Source organism: Corylus avellana, chromosome ca6 (assembly GCF_901000735.1).
Source record: "Corylus avellana chromosome ca6, CavTom2PMs-1.0".
Lineage (NCBI taxonomy): Eukaryota > Viridiplantae > Streptophyta > Magnoliopsida > Fagales > Betulaceae > Corylus > Corylus avellana.
This window is the reverse complement of record NC_081546.1, coordinates 145,829-160,534: the sequence shown is the minus strand read 5'-3', so window position 1 is coordinate 160,534 and position 14,706 is coordinate 145,829. Positions and strand designations below refer to the sequence as shown.

Here is a 14,706-nt window from a genome sequence, read left to right as displayed (position 1 = left end):
TTGCAATTTTAATTATTTGTATACAATTTTTAGACACCTTTCTTCTAGCATGGCAATTTTTAAATGTGAATTTTATTTAAAATTTGTATTATTTGGTATTAAAGTTAGTTATCATGCCATGTATAAGATCAATGGGTTGTGGTTCTTTGTGGTTGAGTTTTATTAAATGTTTCATATGACTTAAGTACAATTTTTTAACTATATATATATATACTCTTTGACACTTTCTTCTTGCAAGCCCGTTTTCACATAGGGATTAAGATGTGTTAATATTATGTATGACACAATATTAAGTTATTGAATGCTCATATATATATATATATATATATATTAAGTTATTGAAGTCACCAAGAATCAATGTCGATATAGTGGGTCGTTGTGAGCGCTAGATTCAGAAGCGTGGTGAAATGTTACAATATCAAGTGTCTCACATTTGTGAAGTACAATTTTAACCATACGTATATAAGTTTGAGAAATTATATCTAATAGATTATCATATTACTTTCATATGCTATTTTCTCTTATCAGTTTTTAAGAGTCAGTTTTACCTATAAAAAATATATGAAATAAATTTCATTGAATTTTAATTTGATCATATGAGGAGATAATTATCTCTACCCTCCAAAGGCTTTTGAAATTCAAACTGAATTTGGGATAGATCACTGTTAAATTTTAATCAAATTATAATTTTAAACACCACATTACTTTTTGAGATAAAGATTACTCATATCCACAATGTTCAGGCAACTTGAATATCGAGGAGCAATTAGAGTTGCGATGATGTTTGGATGGTGATTGAGAAAATTAAGGAAAAATTATATATATATAAAAAATATAATTAAAAAAATTGGGGTCGTTTTGAACCACCCCATTAGCTCAAGGTGGTCCGTATTTAAAAAATAATTAAGTTGAGTCTAGAAAAATGTGTTTCCCAAACAAGCCCTTAACTTCTCATTTATCAAGATAGGGCAAAAATATCATAATAAGCTAATTAAGAAGAAGAAGAATAAATATCCAATCGATCGAGGTTGACAAAGTTTTTACAAATTAAGCCTCCACATGCACTGTTTATAAATAAAAATTATTATGGTGTGAATAATAAATAGCATTTGGGCTTTGTATTGGATTAAAAGGGAAAGAAAAAAGGAAAGAAACAAGACTAGGCAGTAGGCAAGGAATAGGAATCAGGATCCTGTGCATTATAGGATTGTCCCGAAGCCGAAGGTAACCAACCGGGTACGACTGTGGAATCAAATGTGCAACGAAACAAGGAAGAATTGCATTTGCATTTGCATTCGCATGTGAATCCTGATTGAAGAGGATGGAGAATGTGAAGGTGGGATTGTTGGAGAGTTTCATGAGAAACCATCAGAAGTCGCTGCAATCTCTATTCAATCGCAAAAGGTCATCGCCGTCGTCGCCTTCGTCTTCATCTTCATCCCCTTCTCATAAGCCCATTCCTCAGCTCTCTCATCTCGCCAATTCCGTCGTCTCTCGCTGTTCCGAGTACTACACGCTCTCTCTCTCTCTCATGTGCTCTGCGTTTTGTTTAATATTCTTTCTGTTCAAACTAAACTTAGAAAAGTAGTTTCTTAATTATTACATCACTCTTCAATACGATGCATGACAGGGCTTTTGGATCAGGGTTCTTTCATTTTTATGGTCTCAATTTTGTTTTAGCGGTTCAGATTTATCCAAGTCGGAAACTTGGGCTATGCTTTGAATTGCCGTACAATCACCCTATTATAGATTTGTGAATAATCAACTGATTTTGTGTCTGTGTTTCCTTTAATGTTTTTGTTGTTTCCATTTTCCCGGAGAAGCTTCTCTTCATCAAACAGGGATTCCATTTTGTTTTATTTTTCTTTTCTCATTATAGGTGCATCTTATACTAACTAATGAAGTTCTCCAGAACCAGTATAACTAATTATTCTCATGCCCATTTTCATGTCCTTGAATGCATTTAACGATGTTGCAGGATCCTTCAAGTCCCCACTGAAGAATTGCAGCATTGTTTCGAGGCAGAGCTACCTGAGAGCGTTAAGGAACTTTTGACTTATGCTAGGAATTTTTTGGAATTTTGCTCATATCAAGCACTTCATCTGTTGAGTAGACGTCCTGGATTTTTGAGTGACAAGGAATTCCGTCAGTTGACGTATGAGATGATGCTAGCATGGGAAGCTCCGAGTGTTGAGAGCGAAACACTAGATAAAGTGAGACAGCTCATAGTTGTTATCCATTGATATTTGTAAGATACATTGATTTTTTTTTTTTATTATTAGAGGCGCCTTTTCCTAATTGTTAGTTACGATTTTTTTGGTAGAATAGAGCTAAGTTTTCTGCTTATAGGTGCTTGACAACCCTGCTTAAGCTTTTATTCAACTGTAGGAAACTGCTTCCTGTAGTAACCTGGAAGTTGAGCATGAGGATGGGTGGTCTCTATTCTATTCAAGTTCTACAACTATGGCAGTTCAGGTTCTTTTCATCATCAATTTCCTTGTTGCTCTCTGTACTAGTAGCAGATTTTAATGTTATGACATGTGCATGGGGTATCCACATTACGTTTGTTCTCTGCATCAGGTTGATGACAAGAAAACAGTTGGTCGAGAGGCTTTTGCACGAATAGCTCCTGTTTGTGCTGCTGTTGCAGATATAATAACAGTCCACAATCTTTTTGATGCACTGACAAGTTCTTCAGGCCATCGACTTCATTTCCTTGTATATGACAAATACATTCGAAGCCTTGACAAGTATGATTTTGCTTCTTGAGTGATATTGATTGTTTGACAAATACATTCGAAGCCTCTCTATGTTAATTAAACTGTTCTGACTTGCTTAGTATGGCGGATGTGGTGAATTATTTGGCCACATTATTTCCTGAAACTTATCTTTGTAATAGTGCTGTATTAATCACTATTGATGTAGAATTTTCTTTCTTCCCAATCCACATGATCTGAGTATATTGCGGATGCTATCTGCCAATCCCACATCATAAGATGGGAAACTATTTGATGTCTAAAGAAAAAGAAAAAAAAAAAAAAAAAAGGAAAAGAAAAGAAGAAGATACAAGTTGTATAAATGACATAAAAAATTATAAACGTCACATGATTTTATAGAAGTCAAAACATGTGTAATACGTGCAAATGATAGAAAAATAAAGGATTTTGAAGGATCATCCATATATTGATATATTTTATATGATGGACCATCTCTCTTAAGAAGAAATCTGCTAGTGTAATTTTAACATTATTTTACTACAGAAATTCTTTCATCTTACATTTTAAAATGTAATCAAACTATTTATTGCATGAGAAATTATTTATATACATTTTTCTTCTGTGTTTGTGTTTCATTTAATATTTCTACTTCACGCACTGTTAGTAATATTTGAATATTAATTTCATGACTCTTTTGCAGAATCATTAAGGCTGCAAAAAATGCAGTGGCACCTGCAGTTGGAAATCTTCAGCTTTCTGAGGGAGAGATTGTCATTGATGTTGATGGTACAGTTCCCACCCAGCCAGTTCTGCAGCACATTGGAATCTCTGCATGGCCTGGTGAGTCATTGTATTCCTGCAAGTGGAATCAACCTTACTGTCCATTGTAGATTTAGAACCATAAGCCATAGATTTAAATAGGATCCTGCATCCATAATTCAGTGTCCTTGTGAGTGCCAAGAGGCATCTTGTCAGAGGGATCAAGAGATAATGTACATGATGGAGGAGAAGAGGAAAGGAGAAAGGAGAAATGCACCATTTGCTTTGAATGTGTAAGTGTGGAGGAGACCACTTGTTTGTGTCGTTGGTGCATTAATAGGCAAGGGGATATGTGTGGCCAAGACACATGCCTGTGGTTGCTAATAGGATGTGAGACATATTCAATGCATTGACCACTATTGGAGTGACATATCCGAATCTCATCTGTCTTTATGGGGCATAGGCCCTCCTCAGCTAGGGCAGAACATGAGTCTTCTTAAATAGGAGCCTCACCATCATTATAGTCACACGTTTTGTTGTGGCTTAGCCCCTTAGTTGGCTTTTCTTGGCCCAACAGGGAATAGCCTCTTCTCTCTCTCTCTCTCTCTTTTGGGTAAGTAGATATTTGGGTTAAAAAACAAGAAAAGTGGCCATAGTCAAGGTAAATGATTAATACAACAAAAACTCTTAAGAAAGGCAGAAGATATCACAATATGATGTGGCAGAGATGTCCTTGTGGGCTATATCCCAGGTTTATCAATTATCTGAAATGTTTATATATTTATCTATGTAAAATTTAATGCCCGTATATATTGGCTACAACTTTGTGCCTGCCCCAATGTAGTCACAGACTTTACAGGTCATGAACTTAGCGGAAAGACTGATAATGTTTTTCAATAAATAGTTTTCATCCCTGGACATTGTTGTTCATTGGATTTCTGTTTGTGCAGGGCGATTGACACTGACCAATTATGCTTTGTACTTTGAGTCATTGGGAGTTGGTATATATGATAAAGCTGTTAGATACGATCTAGCAACAGAAATGAAACAGGTCATAAAACCCGAAATGACTGGACCATTGGGAGCCCGTCTTTTTGATAAAGCTCTGATGTATAAGTCAACATCCGTGTATGTTATCATAGACATGATGCGCAACTTGTTTATATATGTAAATCATTAGCTTACTCTGAACTTCAGTTTTTCTCTTTTTTATTTGTTGTTTCTTTTACAGAGCAGAGCCTGTTTATTTGGAGTTTCCTGAGTTTAAAGGTAATTCTCGCCGTAACTATTGGGTTGATATATGTCTTGAGATCCTGCGTGCACACAGGTTTATTAGGAAACACAACCTTAAAGAGATTCAGAAATCAGAAGTACTAGCGAAGGCCACTCTAGGCATATTCCGATACCATGCAGTTAGAGAAGGTTTCCAATTCTTCTCATCCCATTACAAAAGCTTACTTGCTTTCAACCTGGCTGAAAGTCTACCAAGGGGAGATACAATTCTGGAAACTTTGTCATATCGCTTGGGACTTCTGAATGTTGGTGCTGCCCAACATGATGCTGGGGTTGCATATGCGAAAAAGCAGTCCCCAACAAAACAGCAGCCAGCATTGTCCCCAGTTTCACTTCTAACACTCAGTCAACTTGGTTTTATATCACAAAAAGAGGCTAATCTAAATGGAGAAGCGGTAATAGTTGGAGACATTTATGCTGGTGAGACAAATCCCTTGGAAATGGCAGTGAAACAATCAGTACTAGACACTGGGAAGGCTGAAGCTGCTCAGGCTACTATTGACCAAGTGAAGGTGGAAGGAATTGACACAAATGTTGCAGTAATGAAGGTTAGTTGTGATTATAACTCTTATCTCTGTTTGGTTCTTAAGGAGCTTAGAATTGTTAAAAAATGCTTAAGAAACAAAACCATTTGTAGTGTTTTTTATTCCTTTCCACATACAGCGCCTGAGAATAGCTGGTATATCTATTATAATTTAAAAAACTGTGTTTATTTTTCATTCTATAGTGGAGAAAATCTGGGGAACTTATTCCTTGCTTTTCTTAGGCAAACAGCCTGATTGATCAATTCAATTTTTCTTAGGCGTTAAGTCTTTGGGCACTTTCACTCAACCAGGCAATCAGAACTGTCTAGTCCTGTGCCATAGGTCCCAGAAGCACTGTTTATCATTGCACTTTGGGTAGTGAACATTGCATGAATGTAATACAATTCGTGCCCATAATACATGCTCATTAGGGTTCTACTTTCTCTGATAACCTTAGAGACTATTAGTAGAGCTTAGATCATGAAAATTCCACGTTTTTGTCATTAACATGATTGTTTCTGTTCTTTGTAGGAACTACTGTTTCCAGTTATTGAATTAGCTAGCCGTCTTCAACTTTTGACCTCATGGGAAGACCCTCATAAATCAACTGTTTTTCTTGTGTTGACCGGCTACACTATTTTAAGGTAGCTTGTCCTTGACTGGAGCTTTGCATATCCATACTGATATTTTTCTTTGACCAGCACTTCCATTGCACCAAAGTGAACTCTCAATTTGGTGTAAATTGATAATTTTAGCATCCTGGTTTCTCAAATTTAAAAGCTTAAGCAGTAGATTATACAAAGAAAGCAATGTAACAAAGTGGTCAAATATGACATGCAGGGGGTGGATCAGGTATATGTTGCCGGCCATTTTTTTGTTCATTGCAATTCTCATGCTCTGGCGCAGGCATTTTAACAAAGGGAAGCCATTAGAAACCTTCAAAGTAACATCTCCTCCCAATAGAAATACTGTGGAGCAGCTTCTGACATTGCAAGAAGCCATAACTCAAGTTGAAGCACTAATTCAAGCTAGTAATATTATTCTCCTGAAGATGAGAGCTCTCTTATTTGGTGTACTTCCACAGGTACATATCCTAGCCATGCTCTATTTCCTATGTTAAAAAAACAGTAAATATTGGATGTTGTGAATTGCACAATATTACTCTTTTCTGGCAACAGAGTTTCCTGCGGATAAGAGGAAAGTTTGCACCCAGTGTAGCCTTTCTCTTTTTCTTTTCCTTAAAGTGAAGAGAAGAAAATTAGTATCTATATTCTTGATTTCCATAATCTCTTCATTCTGCTTTTCTGCCTTCACTTATACACATACATATTTACATATTGGGTATGTGCATGAGTGATAGTTTTATCTGAGTTCTCTTGGTATAAGTGTGATTGGAGACACTGGTAATATTCTAACATATGTTGTATGACACGCATGCATTTTGACAGTAGAAATTCCCTCTTTAAAAGTGCTTTCGTAAGTCATAAGCTTGCTGTGCACGTAATGAGGTAGGTTTCGTTGGATACAGACTGACTATTAAACGTAACCTATATGAAACATGATTTTAATATTGCACCAAAATATTCATCCAGGAAATTTCAACACACTTAGAATAACATGTGTAGACTGAAAACCAAGTCAGTTGGAAAGCATTAATGTCATGTGTTCCCTTTCTACATTTTCCTCCTATAGTTCAGAGTATAGTTGCTTATTTTTTAGTATTGTTTGAAAATATCTTATCTTGTCTGTTTTCAGGCCACAGACAAGGTTGCCCTAGTGCTGGTTTTCATGGCTGCAGCGTTTGCATTTGTTCCAATAAGATACACTGTTCTACTTGTATTTCTAGAGGCTTTCACAAGGGAAATGCCATATAGGAAAGAAAGCAGTAACAGGTGGGTAAGGCGGGTTAAAGAATGGTGGGTAAGAATACCAGCAGCTCCCGTCCGGCTCATTAAAGTTGATGACAAGAAGAAAAAGAAATGATAATTGCTTGTAAATGGCAAAGTGGAGACCACTTCCACTTCTCAGTCGTTGCTACGATGTACTCATGTAGGATATCAATTTGTATATGTCAACAGGAAACTCTCTCACTTCACTTCATTTGTTTGGAATTTAAACGAATTAACTGGATTCTTTTCATGTGTTTGGAACTTGTGTGAATCAACAAACAAAGAAACCGTGGATGAAGAGCTTAATGGGGTTTTGATCCTGAGACTCTGTTTATTAAAATATATATGAGGTAGATTAATGTTATATACCACGCCACCCTTAAACCTTTAGATTAGTCATTGTTAAAAGACTTTTTTTAATTTTTTTTTTTTTTTTGACATATTCACACAAAGGGTGAGAAATGAAAAAAGAAAATTCGAACTAGTGACCTTTACTTTATGAGGCATTACATCAATATAGTAAGATAGAAGTGTGGTATATAACATTACTCCTTTGAAATCTATGCTACGATGATATTTCATAATTCTGAGATTTATTCCAGAACAATAAATATAGGAAATAGTAATTACTGGTATTTTGATGTTAAAATCGTACAACCAACTTGATATCAGGAATTCAAGCAAACATTAATTGGCAACTAATAGAATTCTTTGCAGTACATCTCCTTCGGAATGAACTACTATACTACTACAGAAAGACTAAGAAAACAAATTCCTGTACAAACTCTAAATGGCGTAATTCCTCGGTCAAACATTATCTGGCCAGAACTCCCTATAAAACACCCGCTCGAATTCCTTCTCTTCCAACCTTTTTTCTTGCTCCTGCATCTTCCTTATCCTTTTTGAGAGTGTCTTGCATTTCTTCGAAGGCAAATCATCCTACATTAGTGAGTGCTTTGTGGCCAAAGGTAAAGAGCAGAAGAATTGAGAAAAACATAGATGATGCAGTCAGAATAACCGTGTATGAAGTTGGAAGCTGAATAATTTGCAAATGATAAGTTACATTGCAATTTAGGCACAAGTTGTAACCAAACATTTCTCTTTGAAATTGTAAACCATTAACTCATAACCATCCGACAGAGTGTGGCAGAACAGGATCCAACAGCAATAGGAGCTGTGCCAACACCATAAATAAGTTATACTATGTGAAGTCAGATTGTATTTATACTTTCCTTTTGAACTTTTCTAAAACTCCAAAACGTTATTTTTTGTTCTGATATATATTTTGGCTTCAATTTTAACATGCTCCAGGCAAGTTCTTATTCAAAGTGCTTATGCTATTTCTAATGTTATTTGGAAGGGCCACCTTAAGTTTTTTTTTTTAACTAATTGAATTGGGAAAAGATGGACTGCGTCTTTCGCCCATTGAGTGCTCTACCTTGGGCCATCGACATCATACACTACTGAAATAGATTTTGTGGAAAACCAGCTACATCCGATTTTGGTTGGCCTTTCACCCCTAGTCACAAGTCATCCCCGTATTTTGCCACATACTTGGGTTCAGTCCTCCCAAGGCCTGTTAGAACTCTCTTCAACCTGCTCATTCCCAGCTTTCTATATGAAGATTCAAACAAAAAGGAAAGGGTCAACCTATATCTTACTGAATAATCTGACTAAATGAGGAATAGCTCTTTATGTGGTCTCACTTTACCACCATCTGAAATGTGACTCATCTCTAGATGGGCCACGAGCATAGTGAAGTGATATCTTTGGTGTTATGTGAAGCGAAGCGATGTAACCCCTGCGAATTGGGGGCACAAGCATAACGAAACAATCTATTCCCCCAGGGGGACGAGCTAAGCTATAGCGAAATGAGCCTCAGGGAGGGTCATGAGTTATAGCTTAGTGAAGGGGGAATAGGGTTCGGGGGTGTCCCCTGAAACCCATCGAGCGAAGCGATCGAATCCCACTCAAGGGAGAAAAATGCCTCATAAAAAATAGGTCTTAAATTTGAACTTAAGGCCACCTAGTTGTTCGAAACAGCAAATCCATGAAACTGTGCAGACACTAAACAAAGGAGAAGGGAGAAAAGTGACAAAAACTTAAAGCAAAGGGTGTAAAACTAAATTTGACTCCACAAACAGCTAGCTGGTTTACCTTCAAAACAAATTTGGAGCACATTATTTCCTACTGGGGATAGACTATCTTGCAGGAATCTAGATAGGAATCTCATAATCAACCAACTTTCATAGAATGGACCCTCCTCACACACAAAATTTGTTAGTGGCATCAAGTTGACAGATATATGGGACAAATTGTTTTTAGAACTTGCATATACATGGACAATGAGAACCTTTAGGAAGGAGAGCAGCCAGCTCTTTGATGGCTCCATGGAGGATATGGGGAAAGATAGGATCTCAAATACAGAGTTCCTTCTCAAACATTCAATTTGTAACATGGCATCTAAAAATTTTAACCACCGACACAAGACGTTCTACACTATCCCCTCATCTAAAGTTTGTTTTTCATCTCGTCAAAGCATATGTGTGTACTTTTCCATGGTTTGACAAATCCATGGTAAAAACACCTTCAACTAAAACCTTCCCTCCATTCTTAGAACTTCTTTTCCAACTCTTCATATTGAGTTCATTTTTCAATTATATTTATATAGTGTTCTACAAGGTTTGCTTGTTCCATAAACAAAAAAGAAGAATAATAAGAAGAAAATTGAAGAAAGAAAGAATGGAACTATAGAATATAGCCAACTCACCAGGACATTTTTCTCATTAGACGCAGCAGTATCATAAGGCTTCTTGGCTGTCTTTTTTACTTTATCTGCTCCCAGTCCACGTTTATTGTTCTTTAAAAATGATTGAACAGGCTCCAACCTACCCTGTTTTACATAATAATCTAAATAAAAGAAGATCAATGTTCCAAATAAGATTAACAATGAAAAAAGTTGTAGCTAATCTATAAGCAAAGTCATACTTTTAATTTCTTAGCACCCACGAGTTATAGGATACCTCAAACGTTTCCAAACCAAGCAATTAAGGTGTCACAAAAACATAATAACAATGTATAAGACCTTTCCTCATGACCTAATCATCAATGTTCTATCACCTTTTAACACCAATAGCAAACAAATTGATTATAAGCCACTCCCAGTAGTCTATCAAGTATTTCTTGATTGGCATTGGGAAACTATATGCGAAACTTTTGCCTTTTCTATTCTTGGTAAGTTGCACATGCATTCATTAGGTCTGAAACCCAAAACCTCACCGTTCACCCCATTTTTGTGGGAGTAGAAAATGCCATATGAATTGCAACTCATTGGTAAGAGCATCTCCAGCAATGTAACTAAAAGGGAGATATTAGCTACATTTAGCTATTTTTGTCCTTTGTTTTGCTCCAATAGAATAGCTTCATATTAGCTATTATACCTTAACTGCTACAGTGAATAGCAATATGCACACTAGATTGTTGAATATAATATTATTTCCACATTATTTTCTCTCTCTTCCTCAACGTTTCTTTCTCTTCTCTCTTCTCTCCCTCCCTCAACGTTTCTCTCTCTTCTGTCTTCTCTGTTAATGAATTTATGATACAAATTTAAGTCTTTTGAATCACTAAAAACTCTCCAAAAAAATTGAATAGCATGCATATAATTGACAAACTAAAAATGGAAAAATAAAAATAAATAAAAATAACACACACGCATGCTGCGTGAATCAATTCTATTGCAATTTACAATATGATGCAAAAGCGGTCACGGATCCAAAAAAAAAAGATTAAAAAATAATATTTAATAAAAGAAAGAATGAAATAAAGAATCTGTTGGAGTTGGTATTAAAAAATGAGTAGTTAAAATAGAGAATTGTGCTTTTTGACTAGGTAGAATACCTCTTATTGCTGGAGATGCTCTAAAACTATACATGGAACTTGGGTAGAGTTAGTTCATTTTAGGCCTTTGGATGCCACCCAACCTTAATTGATTCCAAAATTTCAACAGCTAAACAAACAAAGCTTATAAGAAAGTTGAAGCAACTTTAATCTTGCCAGTTTGATCCAGCTCTTAGGATAAACAATTATATCTTTAAAAAATAAAAAAAATAAAAATCATACAATTGAAAGAAGGGACAACCCATGAGTACTATATGGACCAGCCCACTGAACTGAATAAGATTTAATGAATACTGTATCAAATTTAGTGACACGGGAATGAGAAGCTCGCAGAAAAGAAAGCTTAAAGATCAAAACTATCCAAAACAAAACAGTCCTAGTACGATGTGGGCCTAGTTGGAACATACGAAATCTTAGTCTAATCAATGTTAGTATTATTTTTATGATTCCTTGTATCAAAAATCCCCTGTTTTAGTTTTATTTAGTTTTGGTGTAAGAGCTATATTGTGAAATGAGATTTTCTGGTCTTGGGCCAAGATAACGGTATATGGGTCATCCATTATTGGGGTTTGATTTGTGAGCTAATGTGGTTCTTTACATTGGGTTTACCAGTCAAGATGTATTGCTGCTACCCAAGAGATAGTGATTCCATGTTTTTTCAGAAAACCCAATGAACTCAACACTGGTGATAAAAGAAATTAATGTATCCACATATTGAGAGGACACTAAAAAGGGGTTCCAATTCTTGATATAATAACTTGCTGTCCAAAAATACAGACCAGCTTCTAAGCAATAAACACTATCCGCAACTATCCTATTACACTCTCATGAACAGCCCTTTGAGACGCACCCTTAAACAGACTAAAGAACAGCTCTGGAGTTCCGACTCCTACTCTCAAGGCATGCAGAGAACAACACAGACATCAACCCACTCTTTTACCAAGAAACACAAATAAGATTACCTAGGACTTGAATCTCCGACCCTTTGATTCATCTATTACTTAGACAGCAGACGTGTACTTGTTTAATTATTTTCTGCTTGACTCTTGACCTGCCAAGGACGAATTTCTTAATTTCAGAAGCAATTGTAATGCTTGTCAGGTCATCTATTCAATCCAAGCCCTCTAAGGTTAGCAGCATTGCTTGCCAATTGTATATTGTTTAGGGAAGACTACAAAAGTTGTGAATCTTTTTTGAGGATCGTGTGAAGCAAACCTAATTCAAGGTACGATTCCAAGAAGAATCTAGGTGTGATGCCAACGAATCAAGGTATAAAGCCTAAGATCTATTTAGCTTTCTCTTTAAATTTCTGTAACTAATCGACCCTTTTCGAATCTGCAATCAAATTTTATTTCTTAGCCTCAAAACCCAAAATCTCTTGCATAAAACCCTAAACACAACCCACGTTTTGGTTGGACCAGATTACTCTCAAAAGACCTGTTAACAATATTCACTGCCCTTCGACAATAACAAGATTTAGAAATTGGCAATAAAAAAGAGAGGAAGAATAAACGAACCTGCTCGGAAGCACCAAGACCGGTACCTTCTTTCCAACCGTGCTTCTTCAGTAGCTGCAAAAATCCCAACAATATTCATTGCCCTAGAACAAGAACAATATTCTACATAATTCAAATTCAAATCGAACAGATATAGACAGAAAGAGGAACTTTTTTTTTTTTTTGATAAGTAAGAGGAACTTATAATATGAATTCATCCTAAAAAAAAAAACTAATAATATGAGCCCTAAAAGGACAAAAAGGAAAACGAAGAGAAAGGACTGAGAGACGAACCTGAAAACCAATGTTGGATGAGTCTATGGCAGAAGCATTATTTGAAGAATAAGAAGAAGAGGATTCCTCTCCCATGGCCATGGCTCTCTCTTTTGTTCCTTCTTGTCTTCGGGTGTTTACCTGGGGAATCTGCCATTTATATAGTATGGAGTTGAGTCGGCGACATTAAAACACCGATATCTTAATGGATGCCTTTTCTTTTCTTTTTTCTCGACGTAAAATAGTTTTTGAAGCCTCTTTATTATTATTATTATTATTAATTTTTTTTTTTTAATATTTGGTAAAACTAAAAATCGAAGTCAAAACAAAAAAATATGTCCAGTTGACCAATAAATTTTCTTTATTGTAATTTTTTTTTTTTTAAATCGTAAACTATTTTTTTAGTTGAAATTTCTCATTCTTAAACTCTCCAACCATTGCCGGAGGTTGCTGAAAGTTGTCTACCATTTTTTACTATCCCTTATTTTTCATAAGAGACAAAGACCGAAAGCTATTTTCTATAAAATATTTAAAAATGATTTTGTTGGAAAACAACATAAAACATTTTACGTAGCTAATCAAATTCTAGTTTATATATTTTAGTTAATGATTTTTAAAATGCACCATACATTTAATTATCTATTTTTTTAATATTTATTCTTTATTTATTTACTTTCTAAATATTTAATTTTTTTCAACGATCATTTTTTCTAATTGGTCATATAATTCAACGATCGCTTTTTTCAAACAGTCATATTTTTCTAAAAAATATGTGTTATTTGTCAAAGAAAAATAGAGAAGTGAAAAGATGAAAGATAAAAATCTGAAAGAAAGTGAGAGGGAGAGAGATAAACTAATAAAAATTTGACGCATTGGCGAATAATGTCAACTCACATATAGAAAGACACTTTTTTATTTTACAATGGTATTGTGGAATAATTGTAGGATACAAATATAATTTAGCAATACTCTTTTAAGTGCCAGACATGTTTGTTAATATGTTTTGAATTTTTTTTTTTGTTGTTCATAGGAACCAAATCCATAAGGAATAGTTGGAGTAAAGTAAGTTGCTTTCTATTTTGGGTTTTCAAAAGTGGTTTGATCTTACAGAAATGTGAAAATTGTTGCTGTGTAGGCAGTACTTTGTGTTTTGATTTGTTATTTAATGTAATTGTTTTGTTAACATTAAACAAAAGACCATCTCTTCTCTAATTGGCTATGTGCTCCAGTGATAGTTGATATTTATTTGTATCTTCTGCACTTTGCTAGTTGGACGGCGTTGAAAGTTTTAAGATATACTAACTCGAGAGCACACTTAATTGCTAAATGAGGCACTTGGCCTGCTTCCTACAATGTGTTTGAAAGCATTTTCGCTTGTTCTCTTTTTCTCTAATCCATTCGAATTAAAAGCGAGAGAGACCCATGCACCTTTGTAATCCTCTCCCCTTTTGATTAGAAAAATAATAATAATAATAATAATAATAATAAAATAAATAGACATTTAAACATAGTCTTTAAAAAAAGTTATATCTATTGAAGTTGTGTTTGTTTGTTTGACACTCAGAGGCGTTTTGATGGAGTAATATTTTAAGATTTAAAATGAGAAAATAATTCATTATTATTATTATTATTTTAATAATGAAGATGAGAAAATATGATTTTATTATTATTATTTTGTTTTAAAAATAATTAATTCTTGCTTATACTCACTAGAACATTAAAAAAAAAAAAACTAGTTTTAAAAATCGAAATTGTAAAACCTGTTTATGGGAGCAAAGGCACAAAAGTGTAATTTCAAGGTTTGATATATATATATATATATATATATATATATATTTTGTTCGTGTCTGTTTGA

At 34.8% G+C, this 14,706-nt stretch overlaps 2 protein-coding genes across 6 annotated transcripts; one reads left to right on the top strand and one right to left on the bottom strand.

The window, feature by feature from the left end:
• Positions 1–1,104: 1,104 nt before the first annotated feature.
• LOC132184808 (uncharacterized) lies at positions 1,105–7,502 on the top strand. The gene is made up of 10 exons (XM_059598577.1): positions 1,105–1,506; positions 1,979–2,213; positions 2,389–2,475; positions 2,581–2,750; positions 3,418–3,557; positions 4,427–4,604; positions 4,708–5,317; positions 5,825–5,937; positions 6,134–6,377; positions 7,049–7,502. The coding sequence occupies exons 1-10, from the start codon at positions 1,322–1,324 to the stop codon at positions 7,274–7,276; spliced, it is 2,190 nt and encodes a 729-aa protein (XP_059454560.1). The 5' UTR covers positions 1,105–1,321; the 3' UTR covers positions 7,277–7,502.
• A 293-nt stretch (positions 7,503–7,795) lies between these two features.
• Positions 7,796–13,046, bottom strand: LOC132183583 (uncharacterized). 5 transcript variants are annotated; one of them, XM_059596912.1, is made up of 5 exons: positions 12,873–13,046; positions 12,600–12,653; positions 9,953–10,075; positions 8,621–8,796; positions 8,033–8,121 (listed from the first exon to the last, which is right to left on the bottom strand). In XM_059596912.1, exons 1-4 carry the CDS (start codon positions 12,951–12,953, stop codon positions 8,743–8,745), a joined length of 312 nt encoding a protein of 103 aa, XP_059452895.1. In that variant the 5' UTR covers positions 12,954–13,046; the 3' UTR covers positions 8,033–8,121; positions 8,621–8,742. The 5 variants fall into 5 exon arrangements, with proteins under 5 accessions (XP_059452893.1, XP_059452892.1, XP_059452894.1 ...); XM_059596910.1 differs by lacking the exon at positions 8,621–8,796 and having other exon boundaries at positions 7,796–8,103; positions 12,873–13,041; XM_059596909.1 differs by lacking the exon at positions 8,621–8,796 and having other exon boundaries at positions 7,796–8,121; positions 12,873–13,040.
• Between the last annotated feature and the right edge of the window lie 1,660 nt (positions 13,047–14,706).

Excerpts from the sequence above, each read along its gene's own strand:
- LOC132184808 (XM_059598577.1), top strand. The coding sequence starts at position 1,322 with ATGGAGAATGTGAAGGTGGGATTGTTGGAGAGTTTCATGAGAAACCAT. Across the intron at positions 2,214-2,388 it reads AGAGCGAAACACTAGATAAA|GAAACTGCTTCCTGTAGTAA; the intron begins GTGAGACAGCTC and ends ATTCAACTGTAG. Across the intron at positions 5,318-5,824 it reads CAAATGTTGCAGTAATGAAG|GAACTACTGTTTCCAGTTAT; the intron begins GTTAGTTGTGAT and ends TGTTCTTTGTAG.
- LOC132183583 (XM_059596909.1), bottom strand. The coding sequence starts at position 12,953 with ATGGCCATGGGAGAGGAATCCTCTTCTTCTTATTCTTCAAATAATGCT. Across the intron at positions 12,654-12,872 it reads CATCCAACATTGGTTTTCAG|CTACTGAAGAAGCACGGTTG; the intron begins GTTCGTCTCTCA and ends GGATTTTTGCAG. Across the intron at positions 10,076-12,599 it reads GTCTTGGTGCTTCCGAGCAG|GGTAGGTTGGAGCCTGTTCA; the intron begins GTTCGTTTATTC and ends TATGTAAAACAG.